General features: G+C 35.6%; 2 protein-coding genes and 1 pseudogene across 11 annotated transcripts; 2 read left to right on the top strand and 1 right to left on the bottom strand.

The window, feature by feature from the left end:
• The first annotated feature begins 551 nt into the window (after positions 1-551).
• On the top strand, positions 552-8,802 carry LOC111282898 (oxysterol-binding protein-related protein 1D-like). 3 transcript variants are annotated; one of them, XR_016342130.1, is made up of 9 exons: positions 552-997; positions 1,406-1,925; positions 2,873-3,229; positions 3,812-3,896; positions 4,188-4,654; positions 6,544-6,699; positions 6,889-7,575; positions 7,649-7,993; positions 8,332-8,802. XR_016342130.1 is itself a non-coding variant. In XM_089760730.1 (9 exons), the coding sequence occupies exons 1-9, from the start codon at positions 930-932 to the stop codon at positions 8,506-8,508; spliced, it is 2,484 nt and encodes an 827-aa protein (XP_089616856.1). In that variant the 5' UTR covers positions 568-929; the 3' UTR covers positions 8,509-8,802. The 3 variants fall into 3 exon arrangements, 2 of the variants coding, with proteins under 2 accessions (XP_089616856.1, XP_089616857.1); XM_089760730.1 differs by having other exon boundaries at positions 568-997; positions 6,889-7,197; XM_089760731.1 differs by lacking the exon at positions 552-997 and adding an exon at positions 1,052-1,166 and having other exon boundaries at positions 6,889-7,197.
• Positions 8,803-8,895: 93 nt separating this feature from the next.
• LOC111281520 (uncharacterized) lies at positions 8,896-13,638 on the bottom strand (annotated as a pseudogene). The gene is made up of 19 exons (XR_016341991.1): positions 13,540-13,638; positions 13,238-13,414; positions 13,007-13,130; positions 12,785-12,922; positions 12,328-12,477; positions 12,192-12,245; positions 11,824-11,919; positions 11,683-11,760; positions 11,493-11,567; positions 11,362-11,416; positions 10,991-11,089; positions 10,324-10,877; positions 10,029-10,127; positions 9,858-9,964; positions 9,747-9,753; positions 9,661-9,663; positions 9,279-9,389; positions 9,081-9,132; positions 8,896-8,993 (listed from the first exon to the last, which is right to left on the bottom strand). The product of XR_016341991.1 is annotated as an uncharacterized LOC111281520 (transcript).
• A 268-nt stretch (positions 13,639-13,906) lies between these two features.
• Positions 13,907-18,976, top strand: LOC111282800 (D-cysteine desulfhydrase 2, mitochondrial-like). Of its 7 annotated transcripts, none has more exons than XM_089760735.1 (8): positions 13,907-14,047; positions 14,952-15,275; positions 15,905-15,947; positions 16,064-16,411; positions 16,963-17,092; positions 17,231-17,407; positions 17,741-17,823; positions 18,134-18,270. In XM_089760735.1, exons 1-7 carry the CDS (start codon positions 13,976-13,978, stop codon positions 17,802-17,804), a joined length of 1,158 nt encoding a protein of 385 aa, XP_089616861.1. In that variant the 5' UTR covers positions 13,907-13,975; the 3' UTR covers positions 17,805-17,823; positions 18,134-18,270. The 7 variants fall into 7 exon arrangements, with proteins under 7 accessions (XP_089616861.1, XP_022726790.2, XP_022726792.2 ...); XM_089760736.1 differs by having other exon boundaries at positions 13,912-14,047; positions 14,903-15,275; positions 18,134-18,976; XM_022871055.2 differs by lacking the exon at positions 17,741-17,823 and having other exon boundaries at positions 18,134-18,976.
• Positions 18,977-20,567: the final 1,591 nt, after the last annotated feature.

The following is a 20,567-nucleotide window of genomic DNA, read 5'->3' on the forward strand; positions in this document are numbered from 1 at the left end:
TTATGAAAAAAATTCCTATTTCATGGCTGACATTTCATGTTATGGCTCTTTGTAAATTTATGTTGTATAAAAGCTAATACAGGAGTAAATTGAAATTTATGAAAATTCCAAGCAGAGCTTTATAGATTAGTAAGTCAGGTAAGTTGGGAAGTCAATTCTAACATCGACATATAGAGTAACTTAGCCATAGTCCACGGACGAAATTTTCCCTTGAGATGCTGCCTTCTTGAAAGCGATCCAGTGTGAGAGTCGCAGAGCTTTTGGAATACAAAGGCATAGCCATGGGCTAACGATGTTAATAAAGCGGTTTGTTTCACTCGTAGAAATTACAACTATAATAATTTTATTATTATTTTTTATCTCATAAAAATTAATTTCACTATTTATCTAAATAAAATTTAATAAAATTTACTATAACAAAGATTAAAAAAAATTCATAATTTTTTTTATTAAATAAAGTTTACTGAAATTAATATATATTCAATCAATAATACAATAAATTTAATTGTATTATATTAAAAATACGATGAAAATCAAACACAAATTAAATAAAAAAAATCTCTAACTCCAAAACCAATACACTCATAAAAGGACTCAAAAAAAAAAAAAAACTTTTTAAAATTTCAGATTCAGCTCGGTAAAGAGGCAGACCAAATCATCATTTTTCTTAAAATGGGAAAAACAGCGGGGTTTGGTCACTGCTGCTTATTACGGGCATCAAAATCCCATCCTTCACTAACACGATATCATGACCCGGTTTCAAAGCACCACAACACCCCTCATCACGGTTAATAAATGCAAAAAATAGGGACAAAAGCGTCATTATGAGGACGAACGGGGCCATTACCCAAACGGACAAACACTTCACCTGTTCCCCACACACCATCCCTGATCCGCCCTCCTTCAATCACAAAAAATGCGCACGGTAGATGTCTCCTCCCCATAATCATTGTCACCCCATAAAACACCCCAATTATAAAAAACACAAAAAAAAAAGGTAATCCCATGCATTTATATTGATATTTTGATTTTAATTTTAAATTTAAATTTTAATGGCGTTTAGCTTAACCTACGCATCGAGGCCTCACTGGCTTCTGTACTGTAATCACTGACCACTGCCTTAAATGGATCTGTGTGCGCACTGCACCTCCTCTTTATAACTTCTCGTAACTGCCCATTTTTCCTTTCCCTCTCTCTTTAATCTCCGTATCTATGTCATTTCAAAACGTTTCGTATCGAGCTCCGATCGGGTCTGGTATTCATTCGGATCCGACTCGACTCTTCCCCAATCGGAGCTCCAACTCCTGCTCTGCTGCTGCTTCTCTATGTCTCTGACATTTATCTGAATCTGATCGGATGTTGTTTTGCTGAATGTAATATTTGTTTGTTATTTTTTCTTTAGCAGAAAAGAGATGAATCCTCTGTGCTGCATTGCTCCGGTATCCATTGATCGTGACCGGGCGAACCCGGTTGTTGCCAAATCGGGTCCTCAATGCCAGCTAAGCATCGAAACTTCCGTCAGAACCGTTAACTACTCTTCCAAACCGAGTTTCTCCTCTCAAGTCTCCTCCATCAACGCCGATACCGACAAATCCTCGCCGTCGGTAACGAATCACGCCTCGGCGGCATTATCCGACGAGCCATTCATCGGAGAAGTTACCACCGTCCATGGAGTCGCCGGGATTCTGTACAAATGGGTGAATTATGGCAAAGGATGGAGGTCGCGGTGGTTCCTGTTGGAAGACGGAGTTCTCTCGTATTATAAGGTTCACGGACCTGATAAGATTTTGATGAGTCCGGCGAGGGAGAGCGTACCAGTAATCGGCGAGGACTCGGTCCGATACATGAGAAAAGCTAACTGGAGTAGCAATCGGGTTAACTCGGCGGCAGCGCAGTGCAAGCCGTTCGGTGAAATTCATTTGAAGGTTGTTATGCTTCCTTCCTTAGTAATCCTTACTTTTATTACTCAGTTCAGTCCCGCGTTTTGTGTTCTTTCTGTTGCCGTGGCAAAAGGGCCGGTTCTTTTGGTATTTTAAAAGGAAAAGAAAATATACGGACGATAAACCCTTTTTTTACTTATTAAATCATAAAATGTGTGGTTATTGATTCTTGGATTGCGTGCATAGAAAATTTATATTGAAATTCTTTAGTATTATTTTCTTCCATAGTACTTTCCTTATATGGATCCACTTGCGAGGACCCATCGAAGCTGGGAGAGTCCGTAGAAAGGTTGGAGGATTAATGAGAATAGAGAAGGTTCTTTTGGGTTCATTCTAAAAAAATTTTCTGTGCTGCATGCTTTGATGGATGGAAGCACTTGTTTCTGTGAAAGTCTGTTTCTATGGTTTCTAATAGTAAGATTACTAACATGTGGAGAAAGTCTATATGGTAGACTAACCTCGTACGTGTTTCTTTTGTCCTTTGTCGTGGCAATAAAACATCCAAATTCAATTTCGGACATTCCCTTGGAGTTGCATCACTCTGAATGAACACTTTGGAAAAAGCCCCAATAAGAATGTACACTCCCATCATTTCAAATGAGAATCAGACTCTGGAAACTAGCCTACTTTACTGAAGCATAATACTCCTATACAAGTTCAAAGCTCTCTCTTTTTCTTTTTTTAATTAAAAAAATTAAGATGCCCATCTCGAAGCTAAAACATACTTTGAAAAAAAAATGAATAGAAAAAGTACATTTCAAGAGAAGGAAAGGCAATGCCGTGATTCATATCACTGGTTCAATAATGAGTACATGTCTGGCTACCCTCCATTGCTATGTTGATGTCCTAGAAAATTACTTTCGAACAACAATTTTATGTTATTCTATTTTTTGGGGAAAGATGACTGAAACAGTTTGGAAACTAATACACAGGTTTCTTCAATTCGTGCAAGCAAGTCAGATGATAAAAGGCTTACTATATTCACAGGTACAAAGACTCTTCATTTGTGTTGTTTGTCAAAAGAGGACAGAACTGCATGGATTGAGGCATTGCTGGCTGCTAAAGATCGTTTGCCTAGAGTGCTGTCAAATAATGATTTTCAACCTTCTGAGGATGTTGTCATCTCAACTGATAAGCTAAGGTCACGGTTATTACAGGAGGGCATTGGCGAGTCAGTCATTAAAGACTGCGAGTCTATAATGCATTTAGAACTTTCTGAGATGCAAAATAAGTTCAAGACTCTTCAACGTAAACATATTATGTTACTGGACACTTTGCGGCAATTAGAGGTAAATGCCATTTGCCATTGTGGAATAGTATGATTTAATAATCAAATATATGGAAGAAAGAAGATAGCATGGACCTCTATTCTTTAAACTTTCTTCCACTACACCCTTGTAGTTTGATTCTTGTTGATGGATATTATCCAGTATTCTACCAATCTTACAGATCACAACGATGGTGTTTGACCTGAGAATAAGATATTTGACAGAGCAATACAAGAGTCACCTGACTTTTTTTTGGACACATATGCTAGTATGTTATTAACTTACTTTGCATGAATAAATTATTAGACGTTTTACTCACCAGCGTTCTAAATTACCCTGTCCTTCTGTTCTAGTTTGCTCATTGAAGTTCTCATAGGTTTGTAAAGTAACAAAAAATCTCCCTTAATTTTAAATGTTGATATATGTGATTATTACTCAAATATCCAGAGCCATTTTCCCTTTTTCTCCATTGACATTTTATATTCAGATTTGTTTACTTGTCTTAAAATATTACATTAATCTTTTCTTGAATAGGAAGAAAGTCAAAATGATGAAAGCTTTTGCTTTTGAGGTTGGAAATGTACCTTTCTAACTTGTTTGCAGACGGAGAAAATAGAGCTGGAAACCACTGTAGTAGATGAAACAAAGGAACGTGAGTCATATTGTGGACAAGGAAGACGGTTTAGTGGTTAGTTTTGCTTTTAATTGAAATAAACAATTTCTAAGTATTAATCTTGCTCCCCCCTCTTACTCCCCCTTTATTCCTGAACTAATACTGTCTGTAAATCGATTAACTATTGCAGAAGTATTTGTGGGTAAATTATTATTGCGTGCTTGACTGCAAGAAAATTTAGCTACATTACTTTAAAAAAGAGGCATCTTACAGTTAGGAAAAAGTTTCTTGACAAGATTCTTTGCATTACTTGGTGTTCTAGAGATTTTGAAGTTTAACAACTCTCTTCCCTTCCTTATGTTGCAGATTTCTACTCTGTCATGTCAGAAGGCAGTGCAACTGATTCTGATGCATATAATGAAAGTCAGGACGGTGTAGATGTTGAAACAGATGAAGATGATGGAATATATTTTGATACAAATGACTTTTTGTCTTCAGAAGCTCTAAGAAGTGGTTCCTATCGGTATAGGGAAACTGGAAATGACTGTATGTATGATAAAGATGCTTTCTTTTCTGATCATTTGTGTGGGCCAGAAAAGGAAATCAGGATCATTCAATATCCTTATGTCAAAAGGAGGGATAACCTGCCAGAACCAAAGGAGAAAGAGAAGCCTGTTGGATTGTGGTCTATTATCAAGGACAATATTGGAAAGGATTTATCTGGGGTCTGTCTTCCTGTGTATTTTAATGAGCCACTCTCTTCACTGCAGAAATGCTTCGAGGATTTGGAGTATTCATACTTGGTTGATCGAGCCTTGGAATGGGGAAAGCAGGTCAGGTCCTCAGCTCTGCTTTCTTTTGTGGCAAAGAAGTTTTAAAGCATGATCTGCTAGTATCATTTTAATCCAAGTAGATTTTTTTCCGGCCTTACGTAGATTAGCTTATTAGAAGTTGCCTGTACACTTTCTAGGCTTTTAGCTTTTTTGAAGCTGGTCTCCTTTATCATTAGCATTTATTTAGCAAATTTTGATGGTTATCATGTATCATTGACTCGTGAACTGTTTGGTTCTCATCTAACCCAAATAAGGAAAAAGAAAGAACAAGAAAACAATGGGGAAAGAGAAAGAAAGAAATAATGTAAAGATCCTTTTTCCTATCAGTTATCTCTTATGCAACAAGATTTTTGTATGTGCACTATCATTTACTTTTTAACTATTTTGCTCTTGGTTGGATTTGTCAGGAAACTTGCTGTGTACATAATCCTGAGAATGAATTTAGAAGCTTGATTTTCTTGTCCTTGGTTGCTGCTGTGAAATATTTTAAGATTTGAATGCTTTCGTTGCTGTTTAGGAGGGGCAACCTTCCGCTTTCCATGAGCTATTGTTTTATTAGTATGTGCTATTTACACAAAGCTGCACTACTGCAACCACTCTTGCTCTGCAATTAACATTAGTCCCACCTATTTCTGTTGGGGCTTGAGCTTTTTGCCTATTACCTGCTTTCAGAACTTTTGCCACAGACAATAATATAGATGCTACCCTTTCTTCAAACCTTTTCTGTGGGTTAGAGTAGACTGATCAAACATTGGGAAAACACAAGATGTTTAGAATCCTTCTCAAGCTCCAATAAGCGTTAAATGCGTTATAGTCTATGAGATCTGGTTAATCATATTTGTTAAATGTGGTTGGCCTTCGTAAAGCCATCAGGTTGAAGAATGACCCTGAATTTGCTTTTGGTTGCTAGATCTGAAAGAGCGGTCACTGAATTATAAACTTTGTGTACTCTCTCCAAGGCTTTTAGCACTGGAATCTTGAATAAATATAAAGATACGAGTATGGATCCACTTACACTAGTGTAAGTCTTATACTTTTTGTGACCATTAGATCAAAATTAAATCCATGACTAATTTGGAGCAAAATAATATTTTTAATCTTAGTCATTTTGATCTGAGGATGGAAAAAAGTGTAAGACTTACACTAGTGTAAGAATATCCCTCCCCTAAAGATATTATTTACGAGACTAAAGATGTAAATGGATCTGAGCAAATCAATTCTCCATAGTCAAAAAATATCCTGTTGTTTTCATGCATATACTTGATTTATACTTTTTCTAAAATCAGGTAGGAATAATCTGAACCTTTTAGGGGAGATGAACCACAACAGAAAGGTTTGCCTGATCTAACATTGCTCCACCTTTTTTCTCGAATGCCTTTCTGCATGTCTTGCACTGACATTGCTTTCTGATATTTTCTACTGTATGTGGTCTTTTGCTTGATTAGTTGGATAGAATGCCTTACTGAAGAGAGGTTTTGCGCTAGGGAGACTACATGACCTAGCGTCTTTAGCATTTTATTAATATATGGTAACTGAATGCTATGTAATATCTATGGAATATCCGGAAAAGACTCTGATGCATTTCTTTCCAAGATGTTTCATTCTTTCATACTTTAAAATTTTAGCTGTAGAATCCTAATTCAATTCTTGGTTATTATATGTCCTGGTTTATTAGACAGTAAAGAGGAAGATTCTGACATTTGGCGTTCTGTGACTGTTTCTAACTTGTCCAGAAATAAAGTCTTGTTTATTTTCTTTGGTGCTACATGTCGAAAGGTTGCCATGGTGTTTAAGTTTCCTTAGGTTCTAGGCACAAGGAATTTATTGCAGCTTTTTAATGACTTTATTTACATCATAATTAATTGCCAGTGATTGTTAACATGGTGCAGGAAAATGACTTGATGAGAATTCTAAATGTTGCGGCTTTTGCTGTATCTGGCTATGCATCGACAGAAGGTCGGCAGTGCAAACCCTTCAACCCTCTTCTGGGGGAGACCTATGAGGCTGACTATCCAGATAAAGGACTTCATTTTTTCTCTGAAAAGGTATACTATTCTTCTCACCTAAGCCTACTACTGTGTTGGATTAGCTGGTTTTTGGCTGAATTAATGAAAAATCCCTGATGGAATGATAAACAAACTGCCTTTCTGTTAGCTCATTTTGCTGAAATAGGCCAGGGTGTAGTCATATGACATTCGATCTAACAATTGGTTTGACAAGCTGCTTGCATTCAGGTGAGTCACCACCCAACGATTGTTGCTTGTCACTGTGACGGTAGAGGATGGAAATTCTGGGCAGACTCCAATCTCAAAGGCAAATTTTGGGGGCGATCCATTCAACTTGATCCTGTTGGCGTGCTAACCTTGCAGTTTGAGGATGGAGAGACTTTTCAGTGGAGCAAAGTTACCACTTCCATATATAATATTATTCTTGGTAAAATTTATTGTGATCACTATGGCACCATGCGCATCGGAGGCAGTGGCAGTTACTCTTGCAAGCTCAATTTCAAGGAGCAGTCTATCATAGACCGAAATCCCCACCAGGTCATACACCTTAATGAATTGGCAAAACAAGTTTCATCAAGTATTTTCCATATTTTGCCTTAGTTTCCATATATAGGTGGATAAGTTCATGTTCGATTTGCTGTGTTAGCAGAAATGTCCACTCTTACAAATACCTCTAACTTGGAAGCAGTTCTAAACAATAATTCAGATTTTGTTTCACGTTGTCTTACGTATTTGCTTCTATCCCTGAAATATTAGAAAATTTGAGTTTAAAAGGTTTCAGTTGGCCAAAAACATGCAGAATTTTCGTAAAATGACACTCAAAGAAATTTTGGTGCTCCTTGTTATGCCAAATTTGCTCACAGGTGTTTGAAAACCTTGTTGACATCAATCAAAATGACAAACTGAAGTCTTAAGGTGATTATTCACTGTTCTGATCAACCATAATTAGAAGAAAGAATAAATTGATGGTTTCTCTCGATAATTTCAGGTTCATGGATTTGTGCAAGACAACAGGACAGGAGAGAAGGTGGCCATGTTGGTTGGGAAATGGGATGAAGCAATGTATTATGTGCTGGGAGATCCTACTGTGAAGCCAAAAGGGTATGATTCAATGACTGACGCTAAGTTGCTGTGGGAGAGACACAAATCTGTTACTAAGACAAGATACAATCTTACCCCTTTTGCAATATCCTTAAATGAATTGACTCCTGGTTTATTGGAGAAATTGCCTCCAACGGACACAAGACTGAGGCCGGACCAGAGACACTTAGAGAATGGAGAATATGAAATGGCAAATGCAGAGAAGCTGAGGTTGGAACAGTTACAGAGACAGGTATGTACTCCTATGGTGTTTATTTATGAGTTCAACGAGTAACGGCCATAGGTTCTGAGACTTACATTGGTACTTGAGAAATATAGTAGCAAACTTTGGCAAAGAGTGTTTGTTTGTTCAGCTAGCTTAAACTATATTGATTATCGTTTTTGTCTTTGTTTTATTTTTGTAAATTACAAATAAATTAGAATGATCCTGAGACCTTGGTAATCTGATTAAGGATCCAAACTAACTCCATTCGACTCTCTGGCGTAATATATTATCATTATGCTCTGCTCATTAAGAAATTAAGAGCTTTAATTAGATTCTCATCATTTATTTATTTTACTGTAATTCAGGCTAGGAAATTACAAGAGAGAGGATGGCAGCCAAGATGGTTTCGGAAGGATGAAGATGGTTGTTATCGATATGTTGGAGGATACTGGGAAGCAAGAGAAAAAAGGAATTGGGATGGAATCCCTGATATATTTGGCCAGAGTAGTGATTCACCCTCGTTTTTGGTTGACGAAGAGTAAGCTGTCTTTTGGCTCTGCTTTCTCGGCTTATTTTTGCTATTATTTATTTATTGTCTATGATGATGATGACGATTATGCCAAGACTCGGGAAAATAGATGTAGCTTAAGTTATAAATGAGCTTATTTGGGGTGCAACTGCTGTGTTAAATTCTATTATGTTCTGTAGCTAGGCAGCTGTTTTCAGTTGCGCTTCCTCTGGGCAGTAATCCATGAAAACACCAAGGAGATCTGCTTATGTTTTTTTTTCCCTCTATTCTTATCAAAGGGATAGGAACCACCTATCTTTGAGTTCGATATCTAATTGGTTGAGATTGAGCAGATTCTGTTTCTGGCTACAATTGAGAAAGGTAAACAATATGTGAGCTGGATTGATTCCCAGAACCGTGCTTAAAACTTGAATGATTGATCCAAAAAAGATTTTGGGAGATCCATGGAATTTGCTGGACCATTGCATTTAGTATCAGCCCTTAATTGCAATATAAGCACTGCCAACAATAGTAGTACACAACTTATGACAATTAACAAAAAAATGCATGATTACGATAGTAAGTTTTAAAATTGCAACACGTTACATTTTGAAGGGAAGAAAATAAAAGTGGGATTTCTTTTCCTCTTCTTTTTCTCCTGTTCACGCCATAATAACATTATGGTCGTATGGTGAAAAGAGAAAAACACCGACGATCAGCTTTGAACTCGAGCAGTGTTTTCCATGGAAATACTATGCCGTGTGTTCATTATTTCTAAGCTTTCTTCCCGCCGAAACAGTTTGCCAGAACGTTGCCTCTTCTTTTCTCTTGTCGAGATCTTTGAGCCTTTGCCTTCTTTGCAGCAAAAGGCATATACTTCTTCTGTTCTTTCTGACGGTTGCTTAAACCGGCCGTCTACACCGCAGAAATGAAAGAAACATGATAAACAACAGTAAATTAAATTAGATATGATAACTTAAATATGATATACAGACACAAAAAACAATAAAAAACAAAATGAAAGCAACACAATTTAAAAGTTTAATGCGTCGACATAAATTTGACACAATAATTTCTTATAAAATATATATACACAAATTGTCATGTCAAAGGTCTAAATTAAATGAAGGATCCAACTGAACTAGGATTAAAATGGGCAAGTTTTTATAAGGGAAATTTTAAATACTATCTATAGAGAAGGAAAACATAACAAGATACAAACATCTTAATAGAAGGTGCTGTATCATGTTAAGACATCTAAATGGACCAAACATTCAAACTAAAATTCAAGCAGAGAATCATGAAAAGCTAAAAGTGGTTACTATATTGAATTGCTAAAGTCCTGGAAAACTGGGTCATAAATTGAAAAGGCAACAAAAATACCCTTTTCTGTTTAAAGCAGTTTGAGCCTGGTACTGCCCTCTGTCTTCCCTTCATGCTTTTGCTGATGCCGGTCTTTCCTCCTTGCTAAGCCTGAGACGAACATGGGCCTATGGAGCACAAATGAAAACTCTAGGAAAAGAGTATTTGCCCGTAAATACAGAGAAGACATACTTCAAGGGTTGCAGGATCTACTTGTTTAAAACTTAGTTGATCAGAACTTGGAATTTTAAACCCTTGTTGAGCCAATGCAGTTTTTGCTTCCTTCTTAGCCTGATAACATAATGAAGAAAGCCCAAAATATAAATGATTTTACTATGTCCAAACTAGTGCAACAGAGTATAAATCTTTTGATAGAAAGTGTTAACAAAGTATATTAAACAATTATGAATTAACTTCTAGACCTGAACAAGGTCACACCTTTGCATCAACTTGAGCTTATACATATGTTAGAAAAAATTTAACATACCTTTAGTTCCTTGATCCTTTGTAAATGCTCATCAGAAAGAATAACATCCGTTGAGTCTGTCGAAGCATGGCTCAATTTTGCTTCTGCCAACCTCTTTAAAGCTCGAAGACTTGTATCAGCAGCAATAAGTTGACCATCAAAATCAGACAATTTTCTCTTTTTTGCTTTTGACTTTTGATCTTCATTTCCATCATCTACAGCACTGTCACCTGGTCTAGAAGAACCACACTCTTCTTCACAGTCATTATCCTCTTCAGCTTCCACCTCATCTGTCTCAACCTAGTCCTCCGCATTGTCATCATCAATATTGCTCTCATCTTCATCAATACTTTCATTCTCATCATCTTCTTCATCCACTATATCCTTATCCTCACTTCCACCATCTGCAGTGTACTGGCATTTTTCATCCTCAGTGTGATTAATTTCATCTTCATGTTCCAATAATTCAATGCCAGGAACATTGCTAAGGACATTGACTTCTCCGTATACCTTTGGTCTTGCCTTGGCGTCCACTGGATGTCCACGGTCCTTAACGAGCAGTGAAGGGCAAATCTGACAATAAAACAAGCAGAGAAATATGCAGTAAAGGTACACGAAGAAACAAAGAAAATAGAAGGGAAGCAGGCATGTGCACAGAAAAAAAGTATGGAAAGACAATGGTATATGTCTCTAAACAAATTAATGAGTGAGCAAGCTGCAGCAGAAACAGCCTTCTTATGTGATTTTTTATACAATGTGAGATCTTGCAGCTAATCTTCACTCATAAACAAGTAGCAAGAAAGAAATGATTGTTTTAACAGATTCTAAGCAATACAATACGCATAAGTGACTGCAGTAATGAAATAAAATTAGTAAATTATAGCAAATAATTCACTTTAAAAGAAGCACCTCAAATATGTCAGACAAATATTAAAGGAATTCCTTTAAGGGGTGAATTTTAGGTGTTTTGTGTCTGTGTATTGTTGGGGTGGAGTGGCTGGGGGAGGGATTATGTTTGTATCAGCCAGTGGATTCAAAATCAAACGACATAGATAGTTACCAATGGCATGTGCAAACATATTTCCCTTACCACGTTCAGTCCAACAGCAATGGCCTAGAACATCGAGCAAAATTTTAATCAATCAGTAAAAAAATGATAAATAAAGATGCTTTTAAGTCATAAGCAGTACCTCTGGACGTCATCGATCATGTACAAATTGATTTACTATTTGTTTGAATAATGGCTCAACTGCAACAGGAGGAACCTGCTTAAACAAGATTAAATTGGTGGCAGGAAATAAGAGAAAGCTAAAGACTGAAGAGAATAAAAAAGCCAATAGTTGGAAAGAAATATTCAAACAATCAAATGGAATATCATACCATATCATGACAGGCCTGAACTGCTGCTGCAAGTAAGTGATATCTTTTTGATGAGGTTGCAGAGTAGAATATATTTGGCTCCTATTAACCAGGGTAATCATAATTTATTTAAAATGGAAAACTTAAATAAAAATGCCATACCTGAACATATCTCTGAAGAAAAGGGTAGCAATTTGATAATATCAGGCGGTGAATCCCAACTGTTCTAGCAATCACTTTCGACAGTATCATTTTAACCTGAAGATAAAGAACGAGACTCGGAATAAGTAAGGCAATTTGATGTAAGAGTTAATCAATGTGTCAAAGCAAACTAAATATAAACCTAACCTAAAAATTTTATAACAAGCAGTTTGATATTTAATGTTACGGAATTGGCAAAGAAATATAAAAACTAAACAGTCAGGTAGGACAGAGAAAATGAAAATAGTATGACTGCTACAGAAGGCTGAATCTGTCACACAAGGCAGAGTAAATTCTGCCAAATTAGAAACATCAGGAAAAGCTTTCACCTCAAATCGTTCATTGCTGGTATGAAGGCGAGAAAATAGCTTTTCTACAAATCCCTGGGCAAAACAGAAATTTAAGCTTTCTCAAATACGATATCACAGTAAATGCAACTAATAAAATGTGTGAAGAAGGCAAAACATGTGCATCTATTATATGGTAAAGAGGTGAATAATAACTACAAGTGCTCCTTTCTAATGACAGCCTTTGCTGTCTTTTCTTGATCCGAATAGCACACTGTAGTTTTGCTTTCTTTTTCTTCTTGCTAGCAGCTGTACCCTTATGGTGTGCCTGAAAATTTAAACAGCCAACCATACATCTAATAATTTAACAAAAAACTGAAAGCAACTACTGTTCCTTAAAGAAAAAAAAACGAGACACAAACTGCTGGGCATTGAAATTCCATACAGCAGCCATATTTATGATTTTTTTTCAATTACCTAAAACTTATTTATATCATCCTAAATCCAAAAAAGCTAAGATTATTTTAAGCATACCACCCCTGGTAGAATCAAGCAAACTTCACCTAGCTGGCAATAATAACATACAAGAGTGGTTCAAAGAAAAAACAGAAAATGAATCACAGGATGCAAATGACCTTGTAGACGATATCTTTGCTGATGACAACTTGAGATTTTTGACTCATGTCATCTTCACTACTTGAAGCATCAGTATCTCATCATCATTTTCAATCTTCCCACAATCAAGGAGAAACAAAAGCGCGACAATCATTATTCTGCAAAATTTGAATACAAAAATTGTACTCGCTTGAACTCAACAGCAAAACAACAGATATCAACCATACAAAAATCACACATACCTCGATGATGAATGAAAACTGCCATACAAATTGCATTTGCTGTTCTGTCATCAAACCATACCTTTCTTCAATTAAGTTCACGTAAGGTAATAAGAGAGCTTTTTGCTCTTGCTTCATCTTCTTGCTATAAGACACAGAAATATATATATATATATATATATATATATATATTAAAAAAGCCCAACATTTTAAAACAAGAAAACACCAATTCAAATGGCATCATTTAAAAACCTGCAATAATGCAAACAAGATATTCTGGAGGGCGCGATTCTTAGTCTCGTTCTTATGATTCTTATTCATTCTTCTAATACTGTGAACAACATGAGAAAACGCTAATTTCTTCAAATTCCTATCTCCTAGTATCTGCAATTCCAAGAACAATGATAGAGTGTCTTTTATATCAATAATCTGCCAAAAACCAAAATGTCCAGACTTCAAGTTATATTCGAAGCAGCCAAGAATAATGCCCCAAAAAGTCTTCACCTTTTAAAATTAACAACGACTAAAACTAAGTTACTCATTTTCCATGTTACCTTCCGATTAACGAGGAGAATGAGGGCTTGGCTGACATGGTACCTAAGCCCCGAGGGAAAAGTCCTCGCTGATGATTTGAGAAACGCAGCTAGAAGCCTTCCGCGTCAGTTTTCATTTGGACTGAAGAGATGGGAGGCTCAGCTTCTCGGAGCTCCGACCAATGTGGACAGAGGCTCCGGCGACACTCCGGCCAGTAAAGCCATCGCTTGAAGTTGATTATTCCATTTCTGTTTCAAGGGTTTTGGGATTGAACGGTAAACCCCAAAATATTTTGTACAGACGGCACACTGGGACACGTGGCATTCAAATAAACTTTTTGTGTACGACACTTTTTTTTTTTTTTTTAATTTTAGAGGGTAAAAAATAATAATACGAGACAACAAACAGAAGCGTCCTCGCCGGGTCTCAGCTGTTTGAGGGAGCTGCCCGCCTGAAATGAAACTTCGTTGTGTACCCACTAAAACTGCCTTCACAGCTATCAACAAACATGGGTTCCATTCAGCTCGGGTTCTGTTCTTAATATCTGCTTGAGATTTTATATCTCTTTGTCAAAATATTTGTTAAACTTTCTATTGAATCGGTTTGGGTCAGCCGGTTGGCTGTAGTGTTTTTGTTTTTTCCTGGTAAATTTGATGCTCTACGGTTGCTGTTGAGTTCTGTCGTTGTTGGGATTTGTAAGTAATGTGTTAGTAATGTAGTTTGCATTCACTTTGACAGGAAGGAAAAGAGTTAGAATAATGAAAATTTCTAAACAACTTATGACATGTTGATACATCTAACAGTTTGTAAACAATTTGGAATGGATTAGTTTCCTTCACAGGCTATGGTTTTCATTGATGTCCTTAATCTGGCGGATATGTTACCTTCAACTTCATCAGTGTAAATAATGTCATTGTCAGTGTTGTTCCCTAAAATTGTTAAATGCTGTCATCTGTTAATTAGAGTTAGAGAAATATAGGTATGAAGATTTGGTGAAAGTTAGCGGCGGTTTATGAGAATTGAAGAGGAATATAGTGATATGTAATGCAAGTTTTGCAATGGTATGGTTTTAGAACTTGGATTGTCTTCCTACAACTATGCTTTGATGTTTGCCCTTTATATGTCATTGCAACTTGGTATCACACCAACCATGGTTGAAGTAGTCAATAAGTTATTGCTATGCATCCATTAAAGTTTTTATTCCTATTGTACGCCTCTCCAACAAAAGTAAAAATTCCTTCCTTGCTCTCTCCTTCCATTGTCCTTTGGTTGTCTGTGTTTCTGGCTGCCATTGATGCTATGCTAGTGTAGCCATTTAAGATAAGGAAGCATAATGCACACTTCTATGGCTTATTGATACTATCTTCCATGTTATTATTGTAGTTCTCTGGGATTCAGACTAAAAGTTGATCGGTGTTTTCCCCAACACCAGGCACTTCCCAACATCGAACTAAATGGTGAAGAGTTCATGTCAAAATTGCTTGACAGAAAGTGGACATTGCTCCGTCCTGATACTGAAGTTCATCAAATTACGGTTTCTTCGACACAAGGGCAAAACAGAGGGGGGTCATTTAGTAATGTTTCTTTCTTAAACAATAAGCAGCCTTACCTTGGCAACAAGATGTTTGAGGACAATCAAGGCCTGTCATTCTATATCGTGAGGGATGATTTATTGCATCCCTTTATCAATGGCAATAAAGCAAGAAAACTGGATGGACTGCTTCCTCTAATTGAAGATCATGGTGTGACTGATGTGGTAAGATTGTGTTCCTTTCACATGTAAGATGGCAAGTGGATTTAGATTTACCTGTCTGTTATATGGATATGCACTATCTACCTGGCTCCACATGTTAGTTTTTCTCTTAACTCACTTCTATAAACTCCCTTGTATCTCTGTGCACAACTGGTGGGACAAATGGCAGGTTTGTTACCATTCTATTATGTTAGACAGTATATGCTTATTGGATGCTGACTAATGTTCATTTAAGGGCTCACTAGCCTAATGGGTTCCCTAAAATTTTATGAAAGTACAATTTTAGGGAACAAATAGAGAAATAGATTGTACTTTCAAAAAATCTTAGGGAACAGATACTTGTGGTCAACATTTTGTGCTGGGTGCTGGCTTTGTTAGCTGGTGGGTAAAAGCTATTATGGTTTTAAGAGAAGATGATTTCATTTGGTAGTTTGCATTACTAGGATAAGAAATATCCTACTGCACATACAACCTCAAGAGTCTAGACGTATTTAACTGTGCTGTCTCTCCTATATGCTCCTATCCTCCCACCCTTCCCCCTTTTTCTTTCAAGTGAATTATTATCAACCAATACCCTTTTCTTTCTTGCAAAATCTGGAGACCTGTTAATTTCTTATTGCGAACTTTTCTAGGTTACATGTGGTGGTTGTCAAAGTGCACATGCAGCAGCTGTTGGTAGGTATTTTTTGTTGCAGTTATAAGAGTAAATTTCTCTCAAATTTGCTTTAACAGAATTCTAGTAAGTGTTGGTGATAACTTTGCTTCATATCGGTCATTTGTGTGTTTTCCAGCTGTTTCTTGTGCAGAGAGAGGACTGAAGTCACACTTGCTTCTACGAGGAGAGAAGCCAGAAATTCTGACTGGCTATAATTTGATTTCAACAATATATGGAAATGTAACATATGTTCCGAGATCTTTTTATGCCCATAGGGAAAAAATGCTACAGACACATGCTAGTATAGTTGCAGGCAATAGTGGCAATGTTGTATATTGTAATGATATTATTGATGCATCTATGACGACCCAGACATTTGAGTGTTCAAATTTTGTGCAAATGGATGCTCCTAGAGGCACCAAGAGCCACTCAAATAAGGTTGTTATAGTCAATGAAGGTGCAGGAGATGCCATTGCATTGCTAGGTAAAAGAAAAATGTAGATTCTGTATTTGCATTAATCATTATTTAATATTTTTCTCAAATATATCCATGTTCTCTTCTACCGTTCAATGTTGCCCAGTCATCACAGAAACAGGTTTTAAAACTATCTAGACAATGTTATTCTTGCATTAATATTAAATTGCTTATCTTCAAGGATATTGTTTTGGTAATATTCATAAATAATTGATCATAGATAATTCTGATCTAGAGCTTTGTGCAGGTGAAAATGGATTGCCTTATTCTTCACATTGTTCTGGTTGATAATGATAACTCATGACTGATGGCCTCGAGAATATGAGTCTTTAAACTTTTAACTGTCTCCTTAGTCTCACTGCTTTCAGGTTATGATTTCTATGAAAGGACATAGTGTTTAAAAAATGTAGGGTTTTTTTCTACCACCCCTCCCCATTTATTCCCTTAGTGATGCACTTGAGGTTGTAAATTTTTAATCCCTTTGTATGCCTCTAATTTATCAATTTCAGGTTTTAAGTTGTTATTTGTTGATTTTCAGTGAATTGTTTTCTTTCATATAGGTCTGCTTCGTCTGGTCGACTACTTATCCCAGGACCATTTACTTGGAAGAAAGAGGGCTTTCAACTTTGTTGTGGATTCCGGTACTGGGACAACTGCTGTTGGTTTAGGTCTTGGTGCCCTGTGTCTAGGGTGTGTGCTGTTTTCTCATATATCATTCTGGTTAAGACTAAAATTCTCAAATAATTATGTTACCATCTTATGGAATGAATTTTTAAATTGAAGCACAGTATGGCAGCAATAGTCACTGCTGCTGTTGCCTTTTCCCAGGCTTCCGTGGAAGATTACTGCAGTAATGTTGGCTGACAAAATTGATGCATACAGAAAGCAAGAGAGATGCTTAATTTCTGAATTCAAGAGGCAATTTTGTTTTCCTCTTGATAGTCACGAACTAAATGGATCACATGATGGAATTGTACACTGGGTGGACCGTTGCCATCCGAGAAAGTAAATTACTTCTCCTTCTGTTTTATTTTTTATTGCTTATAGTTTAACTTCTGCATGAGCTAGTTTCTAACCTCCTTTGATATATGAGGGACATCACCTATGATAGACAACTTTTACTGAGAATATTAATATATATAATATTACAATTCGGGACCTGTAAATATGTGGTAAGGAAAGATGAGTATGTTTTCATGTGTTTACAAAGAAATCTGAGATCCAGGAGGGTATCGACTGACAAAAAATAGGCTTGAACAAGGCTTTCTAATTAAGTGTTGAGAGCCCTAGGTTTTCATTTATTCCTTCTTTATGATTTAAAATTTGGTGGTGCTGCAGAGTCATGAAGACCCTTGAAGAAGGCAAAATTTTTTGGCCATTAAATACAATTTATTGTATTTGATTTAGATTTAAGGGTGTAGGTATGTATTTTCTTCTGGATCATTTTACTTGGATGAATGAAGGGAGAAGCAATGAAACCTAAGTCTTAACACACATCTTTAAGAGGCAAAGAATTAAACCTACAAATTGCCAAGTTCAATCAATTCGCACCAGTGATTGAAGTGATGCAGGAGCACCTATGAAACAATCTAATGCTATAAAAAATCATGAACTTAATAAAAGAAATGTTCAACGATAAGTATCTGTATCATTGTTTATTCTCGAAAGGGTAGCTTTTTTTTTCCCAGCTGAATCTGTTTGGATTTCGTTTTTGCACTTTCTTTCTAATAGATTTGGCAACATTTTGGAAGGGGAAATAGACGCTTGCCAGCAAATTGCACAGCAAACTGGTATTCTAGTGGATCCTGTCTATACTTTAGCTGCTTGGGAAATGGCAACACAAATTACCAGTGCACATGAAGATGCCAATGTGGTGATGCTTCACACTGGTGGTACACTTGGCATGTTTGGATTAGCACAGAGGTACAAATCATACTTTGGTATGTTAAACAATACGATAAAGAGTTAATTTTGTGTCTGATTAACTCCAGCTCTATTTTGTCCACAAGAGCTTCATGTTAATCTTGGTGTGGATGCAGAGTAAGAGAAACGGGTTAAGAGGGAAAAGGAAAGGTTCCTATTATGGGAGGTTTAACCTAATTTTAGCGTATTCGTCTTGTTTACACTATGGTATATTTTGAGTTGGAAAGTAAGTGTATAAAATTGGTATCTTTCTAATTTTAGAATGCTGAGGATGTTAGATATGTCCTTCCATAATTAGTATGTCGAATGGTAAGCAGTTACTATATCTATTAGTTTTGTTTTTACATCTATGCTTAAGAGTTAAGGTAGCAAAGCCCTCTGCTGAAATGATCAAATGCCGAAGCTTTTGAAAGACTTCTGCTGAAGGTGACGGCGGTAGACAGTCTGGTGTTCAAATTGGAATCATAGCTGTGTGTGTAGTTTCAGAAAACTGACATATGTAGTATGGCGTGGGTGACCATTAACTTTGCACATGATCATCTTAAATTTTGTGTTTGAATGACAGGAGTTTAATGCTGTGGGAGCCTCAAAATTGTAGAGTGAAAACTTCATTTTCTTTCATACTCTAGTTGAAGCTTTGAATTCACTGAAGCAGGAACCTGCTTACGAACCTGCTTACCACTCTCATCTCATCCATGCTGCATTAACTAGTTTTATTTTTTATGAAAGGGTGGATTTGTCATGGTTCAGTTCCGATCAAAATGGCCATAGCTTTTCATGAAAATAGCCTGCAGTGGAAGCATATGTTAGGAAAGTAAGCTAAGGGATTATTGGAGAGCCCATATGTTGAAATTTCTGATAGGAAAGGACATAAAGCTATTCCCTTTTTCATTAATAAGCAACATTCTTTCTATCCCCAGGGCACCACCACCACCCTCACTCCCTCTGCATCTGAAATATCTGGTAACGGAGGTTGATATGAAGAAAAAATTTGTTTTAGGCAATGAAATATTGGAGAGTGGAGGAATGAGGGAAATCCAATTAGGCCAGATTCCATTAAATCGAAATACGAGTTTCTGAATCCATATTTCGTGCATATTCTCACTCATTGTGCTCCGATATGGTCATAAACTTTTTATTTTGCAATCTGCTCTCTGTGTTCGAGACTGTAAACTTGGGAAGAAGAGAAGCCAAATTTAATAATCTAAAGTTGAGCTGCTTTATTATTGCTATGTTTTTATTTCATCTCATCATTTTATAATCCAACAATATTCTTGATCTTTGCACTTTGTACCCCATTATGTATAATTGAACCTTGCTCTTTGTACCATTAAAATTAAGCCATACCTTAAAATCTAGAATCCAAAGCCAAAATAAAAATATTATGCTGTTTTTGATCTAATGTAATGTTTGGATAAATATTAATAAAAGAAAAGAAAAAAAATGTTTGGATAAATATTAATAAAAGAAAAGAAAGAAAAGGAAATGATAAATATTAATAAAGGAAAAAGAAAGAAAAAGAAATGAAAGTTTTTTTTTTTTTAAAAAAGCATATATATATATATATATATGTATACCAATAATTAAAATTAATAAAAAAAAGAAAGTAAAAGAATTTTAATAATCATTGTTTGGATAAAAAATAAAAAAAAATAAATGATTCATTATAATAATTTTTTTTAATTATAACATTTCATTACTTGTGATTTTAGAATACTCTTAAATGATAATATGTTTACTATCTTATCTGGTTTTAAAATTATTATTGTATCAATGATTTTTAATTAAGTAAAATAAAAAGATATTTTACAAATATGCATTAATAGATTTTTTTGGTTATTGTCAAAATTTTAGTATACTATCACTTTGACGATATATTCATACAAAGCTATTAAATATAAAAAATATAATCACATAAAAATATTATAACGAATTATATATCTTTTTTGCATCAAATAAAAAGTAATAATATATTACCATATAGTTGTTTAATATAAATTTATTTTACCAAAAAGATATGACTCTGAAAAAATTACAAAAAAATTATAATATAATTTAGGTTTTTTTATTAAATTTTTAGTATTAATAAAAAGATTAATATAATAATTTTTTATAAAAATAAATTTTTTTTCAACTTTTAATGTTTTTTATCAAATTGAGATATTAAGAAAGTGAGAATTATAAAAAAAAAAAAAAAACAAAAGTTATCGAGTTTTTATATATATATTTTTTTAAATTAAAA

The sequence above is a fragment of the Durio zibethinus genome, chromosome 5 (genome assembly GCF_047325235.1).
Source record: "Durio zibethinus cultivar Kanyao isolate XHJ-2024 chromosome 5, ASM4732523v1, whole genome shotgun sequence".
In the NCBI taxonomy this organism is placed as follows: Eukaryota; Viridiplantae; Streptophyta; class Magnoliopsida; order Malvales; family Malvaceae; genus Durio; species Durio zibethinus.

What these genes read in the sequence shown, in the direction of transcription:
- LOC111282898 (XM_089760730.1), top strand. Translation starts at nt 930, where the DNA reads ATGTCTCCTCCCCATAATCATTGTCACCCCATAAAACACCCCAATTAT. An exon ending in CCTTGGAATGGGGAAAGCAG is followed by an intron (nt 4,655 to 6,543) that starts GTCAGGTCCTCA and finishes AACATGGTGCAG; the next exon opens with GAAAATGACTTGATGAGAAT. An exon ending in TAGACCGAAATCCCCACCAG is followed by an intron (nt 7,198 to 7,648) that starts GTCATACACCTT and finishes CGATAATTTCAG; the next exon opens with GTTCATGGATTTGTGCAAGA.
- LOC111282800 (XM_022871055.2), top strand. Translation starts at nt 13,976, where the DNA reads ATGAAACTTCGTTGTGTACCCACTAAAACTGCCTTCACAGCTATCAAC. An exon ending in TGCACATGCAGCAGCTGTTG is followed by an intron (nt 15,948 to 16,063) that starts GTAGGTATTTTT and finishes TGTGTTTTCCAG; the next exon opens with CTGTTTCTTGTGCAGAGAGA. An exon ending in CTTGGTGCCCTGTGTCTAGG is followed by an intron (nt 17,093 to 17,230) that starts GTGTGTGCTGTT and finishes GCCTTTTCCCAG; the next exon opens with GCTTCCGTGGAAGATTACTG.